At 43.5% G+C, this 19,131-nt stretch overlaps 1 protein-coding gene across 1 annotated transcript in view; it reads right to left on the bottom strand.

Moving 5' to 3' along the window:
* Window positions 1–1,166: 1,166 nt before the first annotated feature.
* The window catches only part of MED10 (mediator complex subunit 10), a 29,621-nt gene continuing 11,656 nt past the window's right edge, over window positions 1,167–19,131 (bottom strand). The window contains exons 2-5 of the mRNA XM_050792948.1: window positions 7,589–7,803; window positions 6,380–6,463; window positions 3,557–3,659; window positions 1,167–1,842 (exon numbers count right to left, since the gene is read on the bottom strand). Of these exons, the coding sequence (XP_050648905.1) occupies window positions 1,744–1,842; window positions 3,557–3,659; window positions 6,380–6,463; window positions 7,589–7,710 (408 nt within the window). The 5' untranslated portion in view covers window positions 7,711–7,803 and the 3' untranslated portion in view covers window positions 1,167–1,743. The remainder of the gene's footprint in view (window positions 1,843–3,556; window positions 3,660–6,379; window positions 6,464–7,588; window positions 7,804–19,131) is intronic.

The following is a 19,131-nucleotide window of genomic DNA, read 5'->3' as shown; positions in this document are numbered from 1 at the left end:
CATCCTGATGCCGGAAAAACAAGGCGGAACAGGGACTGCAGGGACCCGAACCTGCCAGACAGGGGACTCCCCTACTCTAGCAGAAATTCTTCCCCTTGGTAGGGGTAGGAGTCCTTTTCTGGCGCTGTTTCGGAGAGAACAGAACTGCTAACGAGGGACCAACTTCCTAAGGGGCCTGGCCCTGACTCTTGGTAAATACAACCCTCCTGGGGAGTATTCTGGACTGAGGTGCATCCCCCCGAAACTCCAGTGTCAAAGCCCTAACCTCAGGACCTGAGAATGCAACTCTATTTGGAGACAGGGTCTTGAAAGAAGTTAAGTTAAAAATGGGTCCTTCGGGCGGGTCCTAATACCATCTAACTGGTGTTCTTAGATTCTGAAGAGGTTAGGACACACAGAAGAGACACCAGGGTGGTGACGCACACAGAGGAACGACCATGTGAGGACAAAGCGAGCAGGTCTGCAAGCCAGGGAGGCCTCGGGGAAACTCGCTCTGCAGGCACCGTGAGCTTGCACTTCCAGCCTCCAGAACTGTGGGAAAATACATGTTTGTTGTTAAAACCACCCAGAATGTGGTATTTTATTCTGGCAGCCCTGGCTAGGATCAAAGCTGGTTCAGGATCATTCGTAGGAGGCAAATTAATGCAGATTCCTAGGGCCCATCCTAAAGCCTGCGGCTAAATAGGTCTGAACTAGGGCCCTACCTTACAAACAAGCCTGCCCAGACCATTCGGACACAGGCGTCTACAGGTCAACCTCGGCACAGGCCTCACTAGGGCCTCAACTCCAAGGGTGGCCTACAGACCACAGAAACAGCGCCACCTACAGTTCATGAGAAATGCAGTTTGCAAGGCCCACCGGACCTGTGAATCCCCACCTGCAGGTTCACAGAATCCCCTCGGGATCTGTAAGCACACTTTGAAGCTGAAACACAGCCCTGCAGGGCGCCTTTTGAGAGTGTCAATAAATTGGTGTTCTATGGCCCCTAGGAAACGGGTTGTAGAAAAAACTGGAATTCAGCGTTTTGCTTTAGCTTTTCCTTCCTAAATGCCCGGAGAACAAATTTTCTTATGAATATTACCAACCCTCTGGGAAAGTAATAATTAACTGTTTACAAGACACATTGTACTATATTATAAAAATATTACAAAAATAATTACATGGAATAAGCCACATACTTAGTTTATTATATGCATGTCTAATTGAAATCCACGAAAACAGTTACATTCAAAATATTATTTATGCACTATACTTGAAAATGTAAAATATAATACCAATTTAAGTACTTTCCCACATTAAACCAATTTTTCTTTTTCTAAAAAAATTTTTGCTAGTCGTTTTAGCTTTCTGACACCATAATAAAATAGAACAGAAAGAGCACATTAAAAGAAAAATATTAGGTAGAATGTTGTAAAACTTTTAATTTACCCATCATATTTAACATTCCCAAGCCTATTTTCCTGCACCTCATCTGCCCGCAGAGAAAATAATCCCCACAGTGACGAGGGGTCAGCACTCTGAGAGCCAGCTGACACCGGACAAGCTGCTGGAACAGCTGGGGCACAGCTCCGCCTCTCCTCCAGCCCCTCCGTCCCATGAGGCCAAACAAGGAGGACAGAGGGGCTGAGGGGTGTGTCCAGGGCCCAGTCCCACATCAGCAGGAAGGTGGCGTCAGTGCTCGCAGTCCCAGCCTCACGCCGCATTGCAGTCATGGGGGATCTTCACACAGGGAGGGTGAGCTGGTTAAGAAGGCAGGTGATCCTCCCCCCGGATGCTTCGATACTTAGCCATGTCTTCCGGAAATACTTTAGAAAGTTCTTGAATCAACAGGCTTTTAAATTTCTACAAAGAAAACACATTATCAAAGGAGCTCTTCACATCAACACTCCAATAACTATCTAAAATATGCCTTTTGGAAGTTTAAACCCATGGGCCACTAAGCAATACGGGGCCACGGGACTGACCTGAGACTTCCACTGATCTCAAAGAGGAAATGACACCAATGGCAACATACGCAAAAGGAAGCGACACTGTACAGCCCCAGACATCACCACCAGCAGCATGATTCTGTACTGCCCAAAGGCACCGGTGTGACAGAGCCTGCTGGAACTGTAAGCCACGTCCCTTGTGGCCCAGTGGCTGTGTTCACATGGAGAGAGACGCTTCTGCTGGCAAATATAATTCTCACTCAGCTTTGCCAAGCGAAAACAGAACAATCAAAACCATTGGCCCTTGCTACTGATAAGGAGTGCACTAGGCTCTGAAGGTGACACTGGACTCAACAACTCCTCAATCCCAAATGGACAAAACAGAGATGAGGCTGTGGGCACCGTAAGAACAACTATGACAAAACACCACTTCTGATGTGTGCTGTTTACCACCAGGAGGGGATCACCTGGATGGGTTTCTGGAAGGCCTGTGACCTGCCTGTGACTAGGCAGGTCTCCTTCTGACAGCTCCTCCCCTTGCTCCTCCACTCGGCCAGAGCGCCAAGAGGCCACTGTGTGACCATCCCTGCCTGCGCACATTAGCCATGGCTGAGCACATGTGGCCTAGTCTGGCATCAGTGGGAACAGAACACTCATGTCCTCTGTGATCCTGGAGCTCAAGCAGTTGACAGAGGAGACAGAACAAACAGAAAAAGCAAAATTAAAAGGTAAATCTTGACCAGCATTCTCAAGGAAAGAAGCTTTAGAAAAGGCTGGTCCCAAAGGCCCCTTTGAGGAGTTGAAATCATCTGAGACTGGAAGGATAGAGTCGCCTGTGCAAAGAGAACGTGGAAGAGCTCCAGGCGGAGAAAATGGCAGGAGAAAAGAACACAAATGAAAGGGTTGGATGTATTCCAGAACCAAAAACTAGGCCGGTGTGGATGGCCGGGAGGAGGAAGGGGCACGTGGTGTGAGCCGGCAGGAGAGGCAGGCAGGGGTCCCTACCACACATGGCAACAGTCGCATGGCGCCAACAGAAATGAGTGGCCGCTAAGTCCAAATAAACAAAACACCAATTTGAACCACATTCGAGTCAATTTAAGAAAAAATTATATATTAATGTTCAAGTACAGAGAGTTCTCTACATCTCATCAAGGCAAAGAAAAACTAAGTGATCTGGAGAATTTCATGACAGTGGATATGGTAAAAAGAAGTTTGGAGGTCAGAAGCTGGACAAAGAGAAAAATCAATATTCAAGAATCCTCTAAACCAAAGAACCATGACTACAGAGAAAGCCTTCAACAGTAGGAATTACTACAGAAATAGAAAGTATCAATGCAATAAAAGTGCGTCTTAAAAAAATGAAAATGATCACAGCCAGTGAGAACTACCAATCACAAAAATTACCCTGGATTTTCTTAAGAGTAAGATTAGCATATGCTTTTTATGCTATTACAGAGCTGATATCTAATTTTACTTACTGCCCATTACACAATTCAGAAATCTCAATGTATAAAGTTATGAAAGTCAATATTCTAGCAAGTATGGAAAAAAATGAGTCTCTTAACCACATTTCACGGAGAAGGCATCTCTTCCCAGTGTATTTCTGACACTCCTTAGAGTCTTACCTTCATGGTGTCGATCTTGCCTTTAACTTGCTCATTTTTAGCTAGAGCCCTCTCCAGGCACTCTTTGGTGTAGAGCTGGGGGTTTCGACCTTGATCTATATATCTGGAAACATGATACATTTCAATTAGAATTCCCATGACTGACACCTATTCTCACAGCTTTCTGAAAGATATGGGGAAAAAAGGTCAGGTATATATAAGTGCACATGGCCTTGTTTAGTCAAAACTGAGTGTAGGAACCAGGGGAATTAAGATTTCCTCATTTACACAAGTACAGATAATCTGATTTCATTACTTCTGATAATATGAACAGCTCATAAAATCAAGTAATGATCACTTATAAACCCAAGCACGCTTCACAAGCCATACCGCTTTACATTTGTTTAGCATTTGCACTTTTCAAAATCCGTTCATGTTATTTATTACCTTTTTGATCCTTAGAGCAGCTTGTATGGTAAGGCAACTCTTGACAAAAGAAAAAACTAAATGAGATCCAGGGGTTCGGGCCGGGGTGACACAGGAGGACCCTGCTACGACGCAGCCTCCACTCTAGGTCAGCCCTGCTGCTTGGCAAAGCCCCTCCTCCTCTGTGGAGGAGCTTCAGGGGAAAGGAAAGGAGAACTACAAGCACGAGAGCCCCAGCCCTGACGGCCCCAAGATCGTTTTACAAACCATTCCACTGCTTTCAAAAGAAGAGGAGGCTTGATATACCACTTTACTAAATACACCTAAGTAACTTGAATATAACAGAGACATTCTGGCCAATTATTTCTAAACAGTATAAAACTGTTACTCAGAATTTTTGACACTTCCCCCAGATATTATCTTCAGTATCCTGAAGATTTAATTAAACATACTGCCTAGATCAATATCTATATTTTACCAAGAGCAGGCCACCTGCCTACTTCTGTACCCTAAAGAAATCCTTATCATTCAACTAAATTGAATCATTCATTATTTAAAAAACAAAAAACAAAAACTGAAAACTAACCCTACTTTCATTTTTTATAATTGAGGCCAAAAATACATAATCGCTTCAGAACAAAGATATCATTAGGTTATTACTAATGGTATAAAAAGTAGCCTTGATAGATAGCAAAAGATAAAAACATCACAAGTTCTAGAAATTCTATTTCATTTCAGGATTTTTGAAATAATGTAATGTGGCAAAATTACAGTTGATTCTAAACAAAACCTATCCATTTCTCAAGAAAAACCTGACAGGCTCACAGAATAAGGTTAACCATGTCAGCTGACGATCGTTTCTTCAACAGCATGGACATCCGGCTCAGACTTGGTTCTTTGGAGACCCAAGGGTGAACCCACTCCTGCCCATACACACAGTCCTGGAGATAAAGGCCAAGCTCCTTTCATCTTAGCTAAAGACACAGTTGGTGTATATGAAAACGTACATGCTGCAAAGGCCACCGGGACCTGGAAATTCCTTCCACATTGGGTAGACATCGACCATCGATTTGCAGATAAACTCCTAGCATCTACTCTGTATTAGGGCTCACTGGCATACTCTTCCTGATACCCCAGGTCAATCTCATCCATACCCGTGCCTAGCACTTCCCTCTGCCCTTAAGCAATCTGTTCACATCAGTCTCCATTTGTTCTGCTTCAGAAGACACAGTAGTTACTTGCCACTTGTCATTATATGCATCCCCTGCACTCATAATCAGAAGCGCACAAAAGAGGACGCTCTGTATTCCTGGACTCAGAAAGCCAAAGCCAAGAGTCTGGAGCTGTCTCAGGTGCAAGACCTTCATCCCACCTAAAGTCAGAGACCTCAGTGGTGCCCACTGAGCACAGGTAAGGAACACGTGGCAAAGTCATCAGCAGGTGAACAGAAGATCAGAGACCAAGAAAACTACCTCTGTGTCCTGTCTTTGTAGGCACTATAGCTAGAACTTGTATCTGACCTTTAGGGATGGAAAACAACCATAACTCTTTCCCTTTACAGCTCAAGGAAATCTAGTGATTTACATTTGCAGTTTTGCTGCAAGAAATACTAGAATGTTCTTGCTGTTCCAAGCCAGCACCATCAAGGAGAGGCTGCTCTGCACTGGTCAAGAAAGTATGAGTCCGGGGGTTTTGTCTTAACTCTGACACTTACTAGGTAAACAACCTATTGCAGTTACTTATTAGCTCCTTCACGTGTGAAATCAGAGACGTGACCAAATCAATGTGATAAAACCTGGATTTCAAAAACCTAAAAGCTTATTCCTGTATGTGTTTTCAGTACTATTACTAAGATAAGATAGATGCACACAACTCTCCCACAGAAAACAGTGAGCAGCCTCCCCAAACAGGCTTAGAATAAAAAACCTTTCTTTCCTCCTTCAACAGAACAGATATTTTCATTTCTCAGAACCAGCACTCCACGGGCAGTTTGGGAACATCAGACCAGACTGCTTTTCAGGTTGCCTCTGGCTGACATTTTTAAAAAACGTACAATATAGCCCTCATAAGAATTTTCACCTCTTAAGGAAAAAAGGAAGTTTTGTGGCTGTTCTTCAGCCGAAGCAGGACTTTGAGAACCTATGATGTTTTTCACATATTTAATAAGCTTTTTTCCATGTAACTTTTTTTCAACAATACAATATTAAGGAGATACTTTTTTTAGTTTTGTAATCCCATTAGAACGTTTCCATGAGGGCAGGTATTTTTGTTGATTTTTTTTCCACTGGCACATCCCCAGCACCCAGGCTGTGCCTACCACACAGCAGGCACTCAAATGTCAGTGATGAAGAAGTCACGATACCACACCACAATTGAACAAGATTTATACCCAAGACTAATACCAAGAATGTTACTTACTCAAAAACTTCTAACGGTACAGTAATATCATGAAGCTGCTGTCTGCACTTATCAATATCCTGTAAGCCAGTAACGATAAAATTCCTGGGGGAAAGGCAAAAACACAGGCGTCTGGTTAATTTCACTTGGCAGCATAAGCACCACCCACAGAGCTACCCGGCCAACTGCGGCTCCACACAAGTTCTACTCACACCTGTGCGGGTTACACACGGCTCTCACCTCTGGTTAGCTACAGGATTCCTAGGACACGGTTACAGTTACAAAATACCCTTACATATTTGTGACTTTCCTTCTCAACTAGAAATTTCCAGTAAGGGGGATGGAGACGGAACCTGGTGAAAAATATGAACCTTCTCTCCAAAACAACTACCTGCATATGACTGTGTGTGCGGTTTCAGCGAACACATGGGGCAGCGGACTATACTCAAAAGTCTGAGGGAAACAAAGCCATCCTGTCTGGTTTAGCTTCCTCTCCTCTCTGGAGACTTCCTACACAGGCAGAATGGCCTGGCTATTCCCACAGCACTGGGTATGGAACCTTGGCTGCAACATTTTCTGTGTCCGCGCCCCACAGAAAGCCCTTCTCCAAAGTGCTGTACTTGCATTTGCATGTTCTCCATCCCAGGGCCTAGCACCATGAGCAGCACAAGGCTGGTGCCAAGAAATAATAATAATAAACGTCTGCAGCTTTTCTCAGCACCACTTCCCCCCCCCAGTTCCTCCACTGTCAGGCCTATGCAGCAGGTGGCTTCCGAGCCTCACCTTCTGAGGCCTAGTTTAGGGCGCGCACTCACTGCGGAGCCTGCCTCCCTTCTGGGGACAGGGACTGAATTCCCAGAAGAGCTCCAGGAGGAAAATGCTGGGAGGGGGTTACACATGAGAGGGGAGACGCTAAAAAAGAAAGCATTATTCACTTGATAGGGAAACGGAAAACATATCATCTGGCCATGATTACGTCTCCAAAGGGGCCTCAAAGAGGTTCCTCTAACGCAAACTGGGAAGGGGGCGGTTGGCAACAGGCGGCAGCGCGGGCCCCGCCCTCTGATCACAGCCAGGAAAGGCGCCCCGGGCTCTGAGACCAGACCAGAGGGTTGGCGGGGCAGGAGCAGCAGTCAGGCTCGGCTCTGGCTCCCTAGATCCCCGCTCCCCGAGCACACGCTGCCGGGCCAGGCCCTGGGGAGACGCCGGCAACCTCGGGCCGCCACTCACAGCTTCTGGTTGAGCCCGGCCTGGCTGCTAGGCTGGAAGTCACTGACGATGATGCCGAGCTGCCTAATGTTCTCCACGAACTTCTCCAGGTGCTCCTCTAGGTGGTCAAACTTCTCCGCCATCGCCTCCCCACGACCCCCGCCCACAGACCCTCAGCCAGCTGCGCCGCAGGCAGGCCCTACGCTCCCACTTCCTGCTTCCGTCCGGACAGATACGACTTCCGTTTCCTCTGGGGGGCGCGCGGGCGAGCTCTTGGGGGCGGAGCCTGGTTAGCGGGACGGGCGTGTTGGGGGCGGGGCCTAAGTGCGGGGCGGGGCGGGCTTTCGGGGATGCTGTATGGATTCCGGAGGAGGTTTCGGCGCGCAGCGGGGCGAGTGCTAACTGCTTGCACTCACATCAGACCTGTCTCGGTCATGGGAGAAGTTGAAGACTTCGTGCAATGCAGCATCTTCAAGCAACACACACGGATGAAAATCCTAAAGTTTGCATGAAGGACCAATAACGGTAGTCTCCCTGCCCCTCTACCAGAACCCTTGGGATCAGCGCCGGCCTGCCTCCTTTCCTCTATGTAATCGGCGGCCACTTCCCCTAGATCTTGCTGCTAACCATGCTTCCCGGACACCTGCTGCCTTCTTAGGTCAGGGTCACACCTCCTCAGGCCAATTCTGACCAAACAGCACCCTATGGGGTTGCCCTGTCTCTGAAAATAACCTCCCCTGCTTCACAAAGCTTTTAGTAAACTGCTGTTCATCTCATTGAAATTCAATTTAGATCATTTCACTCTGATGTTTAAGAAACGAAACTTTCCTGCCCGATCTCCTGTGATAGCTGATATCTCCTCCAGCCTGTTTGAGTTCCTCAAGTGATTTCTTTTACTGAATGTATTTGTGGCCTGTACTTTTCAGTGCCTAGAAACAGGCAAAGTGAGGGAGCTCCTTTTCCAGATGAATCTCCAGAGCCTCTGTCAGCTGTGACCAGAAATGGAAACCCAGAGAAGGTAAGTGACTTGCCAAACTTAAGGAATCAGGGCACTCCAGTTGGTATGACAGGCTGGGCTGATACACAGAAATGTTACATAAAATACTTCTCTCCTGATTTAACAACAATTAACTTTAGGGAATTATAAAACGAGGTGAAGGCTGGGCACAGTGGCTCACGCCTGTAATCCCGGAACTTTGGAAGGCCAAGGCAGATGGATCACCTGAGGTGAGAAGTTCGAGACCAGCCTGACCAATATGGAGAAACCCTGTCTCTACTAAAAATACAAAAATTAGTCGGACGTGGTGGCGTGCACCTGTAGTCCCAGCTACTCGGGAGGCTGAGACAGGAGAATTGCTTGAACTCAGGAGGCAGAGGTTGCAGTAAGCCAAGATCATACCACTGCACTCCAGCCTCGGCAACAGAGCAAGACTCAAAAAAAAAAAAAAAAAAAAAAAGGTGGAAATAAAATACTGGACAAAAAAACATTTTGAAGTTATTAGGGAGAGGTAACGACATGGAGTGAATAGCCTTTCTCAATTTCATAAGTAAGAAAGAGATAGATAATTGATGGAATTTAGACTTTGGTAAGTATTTATTTTAAAAACTTAAGGGTATCTCTTTGCTAGTATATATAATTCCCAAACTAGTAGAGAGGGGGAAGGGAATAAAGAAAACACAATCAACTCAATAGAAGGCAAGAAAAGGAGGGAATAAAGAAACAAAGAACAAGCATGGAAAATAAAATGCACAAAATAAAGTACAAAAATTAAAGGCACACAACTCAATAGCAAAAAAAAAAAAAAAAAAACCAAAAGGAATTTAAAAATGGGCAAAGGACCTGAACAGATACTTCTCAAAAGAAGACATAAAAATGACCAGCGAAAATGCTCAGCATCACATATCATCAGGGAAGTACAAATTAAAAGCATAATGAGATGTCACCTTACACTGTTAGAAGGGCTATAATCAAAAAGGCCAAAGATAATGGGTGTTGGTGAAAATGTGGAGGAAAGGGAACCCTTGTACACTGTTGATGCGAATGTAAATTAGTGCAGCCCTTATGGAAAATAGTATGGAAGTTTCCCAAAACTCTAAAAACAGAATTACCATATGATCCAGCGGTCCTGCTTCTGAGTATATACTGTGAACCCCAAATATCTCAGTTAATTTAGAAAGTTTACTTTGCCAAAGTTGAGGACGCATACTCGTGACACAGCCTCAGGAGGTCTGGATGACATGGGCCCAAGGTGGTCAGGGCACAGCTTGGTTTTATACATTTTAGGGAAACATGAGACATAAATCAATATATGTAAGGTATACATTGGTTCTGTCCAGAAAGGTGGGAAAAGTCAAAGCAGGGAGGGGGCTTCCAGGTCACTGATAGGTGAAAGACAAATAGTTATATTATTTTTTGAGTTTCTGATTTGCCTTTCCAAAGGAGGCAATCAAATATGCACCTATCTCAGTGAGCAAAGGGATCACTTTGAATAGAATGGGAGGCAGGTTGTCCCTGAGCATTTTCCAGCATGACTTTTCCCTTTAGCTTAGTGATTTGGGAGCCCCAACATTTATTTTCCTTTCACAATATGCAAAGGAATTGAAATCACTGTGTCAAAGAGATATCTCTGTTTCCGGAGAGAGGCCCCAATCCAGACCCGAGAGACAGTTCTTGGATCTTGTGCAAGAAGGAATTCAGGGCGAGTCCATATAGTAAAGTAAAAGCAAGTGCATTAGTACAATAAAGGAATAAAGAATGGCTGCTCCGTAGTCAGAGCAGCCCCGAGGGCTACTGGTTGCACACTGTTTTATGGTTATTTCTTGATTGCATGCCAAACAAGTGGTGGCTTATTTATGCCTCCCCTCTTTAGACCATATAGGGTAACTTCCTGACAGGCCATGGCATTTGTAAACTGTCACAGCGCTGGTGGGAGTATCGCAGTGAGAACTCGTTGCCATGTTGGTTTTGGTGGGGTTTAACTGGCTTCTTTGTGGCAGACTGTTTTGTCAGCAGGGTCTTTATGGCCTGTATTTGGTGCTGACCTCCTATCTCATCTTGTGACTTAGAATGCCTGACCATCTGGGAGTGCAGCCCAGTAGTTTTCAGCCTTATTTTACCCAGCTCCTGTTCAAGATAGAGTTGCTCTAGCAGTTGTCAAAGGCTACTGACATCTGTACCATGTAAAAATAGACAATTATTATTTGTTAATTAAAAATAAAATGAAATAAAAGTGTATCATGAACTGCGTTCCCTGCCATTACATATGTGTCTTCCCCACTAAAAACATACGTTAGTGAACATAGTAAATGTTAACAGATTTAACTGTTCAAAGGATCCACACTCAGATTAGAATCAAATTGGAAACGTTTTGTTGTTGTCTTAATCTAGCTATGTTGCTTTTCAAAGGCACACTGAAAACAAACTTATAGACAGGTTGAAAATAAAGAGGTAGGATAGAATAATATATGGCAGGCCACCAAAAGAAAGTTGTTAATGCATATAAAAATTAATAAAGAAACACTAAAATGATGCTTTTATTTATTTATTTATTTATTTATTTATTTATTTGAGATGGAGTCTCGCTCTGTCACCCAGGCTGGAGTGCAGTGGTGCGATCTCGGCTCACTGCAAGCTCCGCCTCCCGGGTTCAGGTCATTCTCCTGCCTCAGCCTCCTGAGTAGCTGCGACTACAGGCTCCCACCACCACGCCTGGCGAATTTTTTTGTATTTTTAGTAGAGAAGGGGTTTCACCGTGTTAGTCAGGATGGTCTCAATCTCCTGACCTCGTGATCCGCCCGCCTTGGCCTCCCAAAGTGCTGGGATTACAGGCATGAGCCACCGCGCCCGGCCAAAAAAGATGCTTTTAATGGTAAAGAGAAGACTCATTAAAGATGGAATACTATTAACCTATAAGAAACTGACAATATAGTCCCATAATATCTAGCACAAAAATTGACAAAATATGAGGAAATATTCAAAATCCATAATGATTACAGGGGATTTAGACTACCTCTATCAGGAAACAATAAATCAAGCAGGCCAAAAAGCATAGAAGAATATGGAAGATTTAAATAATATATTAAGAATTGTGATCTGTGAAAAACAGTGACCCTTGTAGAACAGATTGTTTCCAAGCACATTTGAAATATTTATAAAAACTTGACCATTCACTAAACCACAAAGAAAGTTTCAGCAAACTCAAATTCTATCACATAGACCAGATTTTCTGACCTCAATCTAATTACAGTAGAAATTTATGAATTTATTCATTTTCTACACATATATACACATTTGAAAATCAAAACACAGTCTAAATAATTCATGAGTGTACATGCATCTGAGTATGGGCAAGACCCAGTTACATCTGTTGTCCTCATGTGATTATTAATAGCACTCTTCCACTTACTGTCAAACGTGCTTGATATATTATGTGGACATCCTATTTAAAAGGAAAATTATAAAACATTTGGAATTAAATGACAAGAATTCCTTGTCAAACTTCTGCTTTGCTCCTGAAGTAATAATTTGAGGGAAAACAGCCTGGAAAAAATAAACTGGGGTTTCAACTCAAAGAATAGGAATAAAAAGAATCAAAAGGGAAATCATAGGCACCAAAAAATACAGAAAAAGGAGTAACAAAGTAAAGACACACTGATGAAAATGAAAACTATTGCATTAGTTTTCTGTCTAGCTGCATTAGAAGCTGGAAAGATAAAAATGAAGAAAAGTTGATTGTTGAAAAGATGAGTCAAATAGATATACTTCTGGCAAGTCTCATCAGAGAAGAAGAAAAGAAAGGAGCTAAAAGAGAAAAACATACAGTATTATAAATGAGTGAGGGTGAAACCTATATGTTCATAATTTTGAAAGCTTGGAAGATATAAACAATTTTCTAGGAAACTACCAAAAATTAACTTAAGAAAAATAAACAATTAGAATCGTTCCTAGTCTTTCAATAAACTGGCCAGTAGGCAAAAATCTCTTTCAAAGATAGAAGAGACATAAGCTCTGACAGTTTTGTATGCTAAGTCTTTAAAAATCAAACATTAAAGAACAAATCATTTCAAACTTACCCAGATACTTTCAGAGACTAGAAAAAGAAGAAATACATCCCAGCTCATTTTGAAAGAGTGTTATAACTTTTATATGAAAATCATCAAGGACAATACAAGAAAATATAGTCAATCTTCCTTATGAAAGTAGATACAAAAGTATTAAATATTATCAGAATTAGGTCAGTTGTCATGCATCAGGCATCTATTGCTGTATATCCAACCATGCCAAAACTTAATGGCTTAAAACAACCTCAGTCCTTCATTTTACCCACAAATCTGCAATGTGGGCTGTGCATAGCATTCACAGCTTCTCTCTGCTCCGTGTCACATGGGCCAAGGTGGCTTCGCTGGAGGCTGAAGGACCTACTTTCACAATGGCTCATTCAGCTGGGCTGTGGGCTGGCGACCGCACTTCCCCTCCACGTGGGTGTGTCCCTGGGATTTGGGAGCTTCCTTCCTGATGGTGGCAGGTGCCAAGAACACAGAGCTCAGGAGAAGCAGGTGAAAGCAGCACCACCTCTTATGACCTTGCCTGGCAAGTCCCCCAACAGCCAGGGCACATTTAGATCCCCAGGGAGGGAACATAACCTGTCCTCCCTGTGGAAGAAGTAAGAAGTCACATTGCTAGATGGGCAGGTGAGATGAGAGACCTTGTTGAAGCTGTGAACACCAAGTATCTGGGACAGACAGGTCTCAGTCAATTTAGGAAGTTTATTTTGCCAAAGTTAAAGACACGCGCCTCTGACACAGCCTCAGAAGGTCCTGACAACATGGGCCCAAGGGCACAGCTTGGTTTTATACTTTTTAGGGAGACATGAGACATCAAATTGGTTCCACCCGGAAAGCCAGGACAACTAGAAGCAGGGAGGGGGCTTCCAGGTCGTAGGTAGGTGAGAGACAAACGAATGGCTGCATTCTTTTGAGTGTCTGATTAGCCTTTCCATAGGAGGCAATCAGATATGCATTTATCTCAGTGACCAGAGGGCAACTTTGAATTCTGTCTGTCCTTTGTCCACAGGGAAATTCCTTGCGAGGGAGGTATGTCGCTTTTTAATCTTAGTAGCTACCTTTCTAGGAATAGAATGGGAGGCAGGTTTGCCCTAAGCAGTTCCCAGCTTGGCTTTTTCCTTTGGCTTAGTGATTCGGTGGTCCCAAGATTTATTTTCCTTTCACAAAGCTGTTTTTGAAAAATACAACCTGTCGCCCATCACATTGGGAAAAAAGTTATGATCCATTGTGCTTTTCCTAGGATTGCATGAATTATGAAATATCATAACATCCATTATTATAACAGTCTGTTAAGGATTAAAGGACATAAAATACCTCAGGTAGATTTTTTAAGTAGACCCTGGATATTAATAAAATTGAACCCAAATCATGATGTAAAAATAAAAAAGAGGCCGGGCGCGGTGGCTCACGTTTGTAATCCCAGCACTTTGGGAGGCCAAGGCAGGCGGATCACGAGGTCAAGAGATCAACACCATCCTGGCCAACATAGCGAAACCCCGTCTCTACTAAAAATACAAAAATTAGCTGGGCATAGTGGCATGCACCTGTAGTCCCAGCTACTTGGGAGGCTGAGGCAGGAGAATCGCTTGAACCCGGGAGACACAGGCTGCAGTGAGCCAAGATCGCACCACTGCACTCCAGCCTGGTGACAGAGCGACTCCATCTCAATAAAATAAAATAAAAATAAAATAAAATAAAATAAAATAAACCTTTGAGAAAACTAAGAATAGAAAAGAACTTTCTAAACCTGATGAAAGATGTTTTATCTACTAAGAACTAGAGAAAGCACCAGACTCAGTAATGAAACTTCAGGAGCATGTTTGTTAAAGTCCTGGACACAGCTGGAACCTTCACTGTCACCGCAGAGCAGACGCTGGCCGGTGCAAACACAGTCCCCTGAGTAGCACTCAGCTGCGTCTCGGTCATCCCTCTTGTCTGCCTTTTGCAACATTTTTGTGCCTCCTGAAATATCATTAACATTCCCGGGCATTTTATGCCTTAGCTTCCCAGCTATATTTTATATTTCCAGCATTCCAGGACAAGCGTCTAATCTTACAGATGCCCTAGAGCCCCAGACATAGGAACTAGCTCAATAAATGGCTTTGGACTACCTGAAGGCTGAGGAGAAAGGAGACAGAGGGAGGGGCAGAAGGAAACCCAAGGCTGCCTGTTTCCTTCTGTGATGTAACTACCTGGGAAGTACTCCTTTTCTGTGAGCTGGAGCCTAGCAGCCCTGTCCTTGCCAAATCACATAGAAAAACAGGTGCTTCTGTTTTTCTGGGTCTGGGAGAGTTGTTTCTGCTGCCTCCTGCACAGGTGGATGGAGTCCACGGCAAGGCCACCCCGGGTTGGTCTCCGATGCCACTGCCCTCACCCTCCTCCGCCCTGCCTGGCTACCTCTCTTTGTGTCCATGATCATCAAGCCCTTTGTATTATTAGTTCCGTAGGGGTGGTAACAAAATACCACAAACCCATGACTTACACAACAGGAATTAATCAGCCTGAGAGCAAGGTGTTGGCCACGTTGGTTTCTTCCGAGGCCGTGCGGGAGAACCTGTTTCAGGCCTCTCTCCCGGCTGCTGGTGGTTGCTGGCAGTGGTTGGTGTTCCTCGGCTGGCAGAAGCATCCCTCCTCCTCTGCATGTCCAGCATCACGCGGTGTTCTCCCTGTGTGCATCTCTGTGGCCAAATTTCCCCTTTTCACGAGAACGCCAATTGGTTTGGCTTAAATACCACCCCGATGACTGAACTTTTTCACTGAATTACCTCTGTGAAGATGCCATCTCCAAATCAGGTTGCGTTCGGAGGCACCGGGGGTCAGGACTCCAACATATCTTTTTTTGAGGGGACAGAACTCAACTGTAACACCCCTCCTTCTCTGCTCAAGACCAGCAGCACTTGTTGTCTGTATTGTGATCGTGGGATGGTTAATTCAGGACCAGGTCATAATGAGCATAATGATGGTGTTGGTCCCTGTGATTAACCATCAGCTCCAGTTTCTAAAGCACTCATCTCCCAGTTGTCCACAATGACTACTCCAGTGACGATTGTTCTCTGCTAAAACCGAAAGCATCCCAAGCCCACTTAAACCTACTTGAGGCCAGGTGCAGTGGCTCACGCCTGTAATCCCAGCACTTTGGGAGTCTGAGGCAGACAAATCACAAGGTCAAGAGATCAAGACCATTCTGGCCAACATGGTGAAACCCTGTCTCTACTAAAAATACAAAAATTAGCCAGGTGTGGTGGTAGGTGCCTGTAATTCCAGCTACTTAGGAGGCTGAAGCAAGAGAATCACTTGAACCCAAGAGGCGGAGGTTGCAGTGAGCCGAGATTTCGCCATTGCACTCCAGCCTGGAGACAGAGCAAGACTCTGTCTCAAAAAAGAAAAAAAAAAAAAAAAAAAAACCGACATTGAAATTCTCCCTTTTACTCAAACAGCTAAGTAATGGTTGCTTTCCCTTTATTTAGCAACGTAAATACTGTTGGCTTGTTTATAAGAAGTGTTTTAACATTTAACACTCCAGGCTCCAAATGTAAATGAAATTAGGTTGGAAAATTCCAGTAAGTCAGAAGGTCGGCCAGGAAGCTGTGTGCAGAAAGCCTACAGATCATTGCTGACTATAGATTTTGTCACCTTGTTTTCTCTCCAAGGTCGACATGAGCTGCCACTAGGAAATTTCCTTACTTCTGATACTTCGTGACCTTGAAATCTGAAGGCTGTTTTTTCCCTTCTTCTTTACCTTTTGTTTTTCAATTCACACTATTCCTGCTCCATCAGCACCCAAAGCCCTTAGTGGTGTCAATTTGGAACATGTTTTGCCATTCGTTCTAATTTATTCTAAGAGCCAGATTCAGCTTAAGTTTAAAAAAAAAAAAATGCAGCTCTCCCACCCAGAGGAAGAAACAGCTGGTTTCTGCTTCTCAATTTGAAGATTTTCAGCACATTAGTAGTTCTAGCAGAGGGAAGATTTGCAACTCTGTTGTTTGATGATGATGGTGATGATGATGATGATGGTCATGATCATACTGATGACAATATCTGCCATTTTGGAACATATTTTATAGATTATAGACTGTCTCATTTATTCTTCATAACCCTAAAGGAAGCTACTATAATTTGAACCATACATGGTGAAATGTAAGCCAAAAAAGTTTCCCTAAATACAGAATTGGGAGACAGAATAATTTCATCTGATAGAAAATGCTGACGTTGTTTTTCCTCAAGAGCCACATTGACACATGAATGTTCAAATAAATTAGGTTTCCCATTCATTCTATTAGATTCACATACCAATGAGAGTGCCTGACGTGTGCAATAAAAAAATAGAAATTGTATCTTTTTTTTTAATGCTAACGAGCATTGAGAAGCAGTAAGATTTCTCTTCTTTTCTGTTTTCCTTTCTATGGAATATTTGCAGCTCTACCTGGAATTCTGTGTGATGTATGTGATCAAATTTTAAAAAGCAAAAAGATGCGATTACACTAATAGAGATTAGCGTGTGACCCAATCAGCAAATGGAAGTATGTGGTTGACTTTCACTGTCGGGTGTTTTGTTTGTTTGTTTGTTTGTTTACAAATTGTCACAAGCTCAAAAGAGAGGGCAGGACAGCCTTACAGAAATAGGGATAAGGTAAGACATCTAACTCCTTAGCAAATTGTACACACAAGCATAGAAATACAAACTTTTCTAGGCTGCATAGCAACTTCACCCTCCTGGGTCTTTCGGCACACGGCGTAAGCCCTGTTATCTCATAGCGTTTTGTAAAAATTAATGACATTCGGCTGAAGTCTAAGTTTGTCTTAAACACTCCAAAGAGAAATGAGCTATGCTCAATTTGTCTTCTCAAATATGCTCTTCTCATTGTGGATGACCCAGAAAACAAAGTCTTACCTTGCAGAAAATCCTGGTGCACGCAGGCCTGGAACACCTGCTCCGGTTCTGATCAAGAAAGACAGATAACCAGGAGGCTGTCCGGCAGAAAGCATCTGAAATAAGCAAAAATAAAGCAGCTTTTTCAGAAAACTAAGTAAAAATATAGGAAAATTCTTCATTGTGGAAGATGGAAGCTCAGAGGGGACATGACTGACATCTGCACAGCTTTGAACAAAGACCTGGCTATTAACACCCAAGACAAGAGAACTGGCTCACCTCCTTCACTTTATAGAAGGTGGCTGTAGTTTTGTTAGTCCACATCCTCTGAGGAGCAGATCCCAAGATGGGATTAAACAAGAACTTTCTTAGAATAAATACATGTGAGAGAAAAAGGAAACCAGCACGGCTGGAAGAACCATCAGAACAAAATGCAGGTCTGATCCCAAAAGAAGGGAGGGAGAGAGGGAGGGAAGGAAGGAGAGAGGGAGGGAGGGAGGAAACAAAGAGAGTCTAGAAGCATCTTAGACCATGGTACAGTTTTAAGGAGAGTTTGGTAAGACCACTGAGAAGCCCTTAAACCAAAATCCCTCACCAGCAGAGTCCCCAGGAATGGACAAACCTTAGCCTTCCTGCATCACTCACTCAGTCATTGGCTGAGCAACCCATGGGGGTTGGACAATAGATTTCAAAGGAGAGCACTAGGGCCCTTGGTTAACTCTGCCCTTATCGTCAGAGATCTGAAAGATGCATTCTCGTGGGTGCCACATTAGGATAAGCAGCAATGATGATGATGATGATGATGATGATGATGATGATGATGCCATTTATTGACAACCTATCCAAAGTCAAGGATTGTACTAGGTATTTTACATATATTAAACATAATTATCGAGAACAATCCCCCCCAGGCTGGGTATGATTGCTCCCCATTTTCTCATGAATAAATTGAAACTTGGGTAAATATTTTGCCAAGAAAGGGTGTAGAGGTGACTATCTGATCCTTCAGGCTTCATATTCTTACCACAGCAAACAAATGAGACCATTTTTGCTTCTGCAGTAAGAAATAATGAGTTCACTGAACTTATTAAGTCAAAAAGTTGAGTGTTTGGTGGGTTTGGGCAGGGGGGTTTGTTTTTACAATTTAATTTTTTTTTACAATATAAATAATTGCAGCATTCATTCTACTTAATTCATAAGTGACAATGTTTGAAACTAGAGCCATTGTACTTTCCCACCAAGGAAATCATGACCACATCGAGCCCTCAGTGACCCCAAATGGCATTTCTTATGTCTTCCTGGCTGTCTAAAATGGAGCTCAGGTATGGCCAGGAAGGGACACAGCCCCAGTACTTCTTTGGTATATGACTTTGGGCCATTTCTAGAATTGCCTTGGTCTTCAGTGAGATGGAGCAGGGACTCCTCCTAGGGGCCTGCAGGTCACCCCCCGCCCAACACAGAAATAAAGAAAACTCACAAATTCCTTCCTGAAAAATTCCAGGCACCTCGCCCTGAAAAATAAACAACTGAATAAACAAAAAGATAATAGTAGCTTAAAACAGTAGCCAAAAAAGTTAGTCAGGAGATATGTTATTCCCTATAAAAACTAAAAAGAACACCTTAACATATG

The sequence above is a fragment of the Macaca thibetana genome, chromosome 6, assembly GCF_024542745.1.
Source record: "Macaca thibetana thibetana isolate TM-01 chromosome 6, ASM2454274v1, whole genome shotgun sequence".
NCBI classification, from domain to species: domain Eukaryota; kingdom Metazoa; phylum Chordata; class Mammalia; order Primates; family Cercopithecidae; genus Macaca; species Macaca thibetana.
This window is presented reverse-complemented; position numbering and strand designations above follow the sequence as displayed.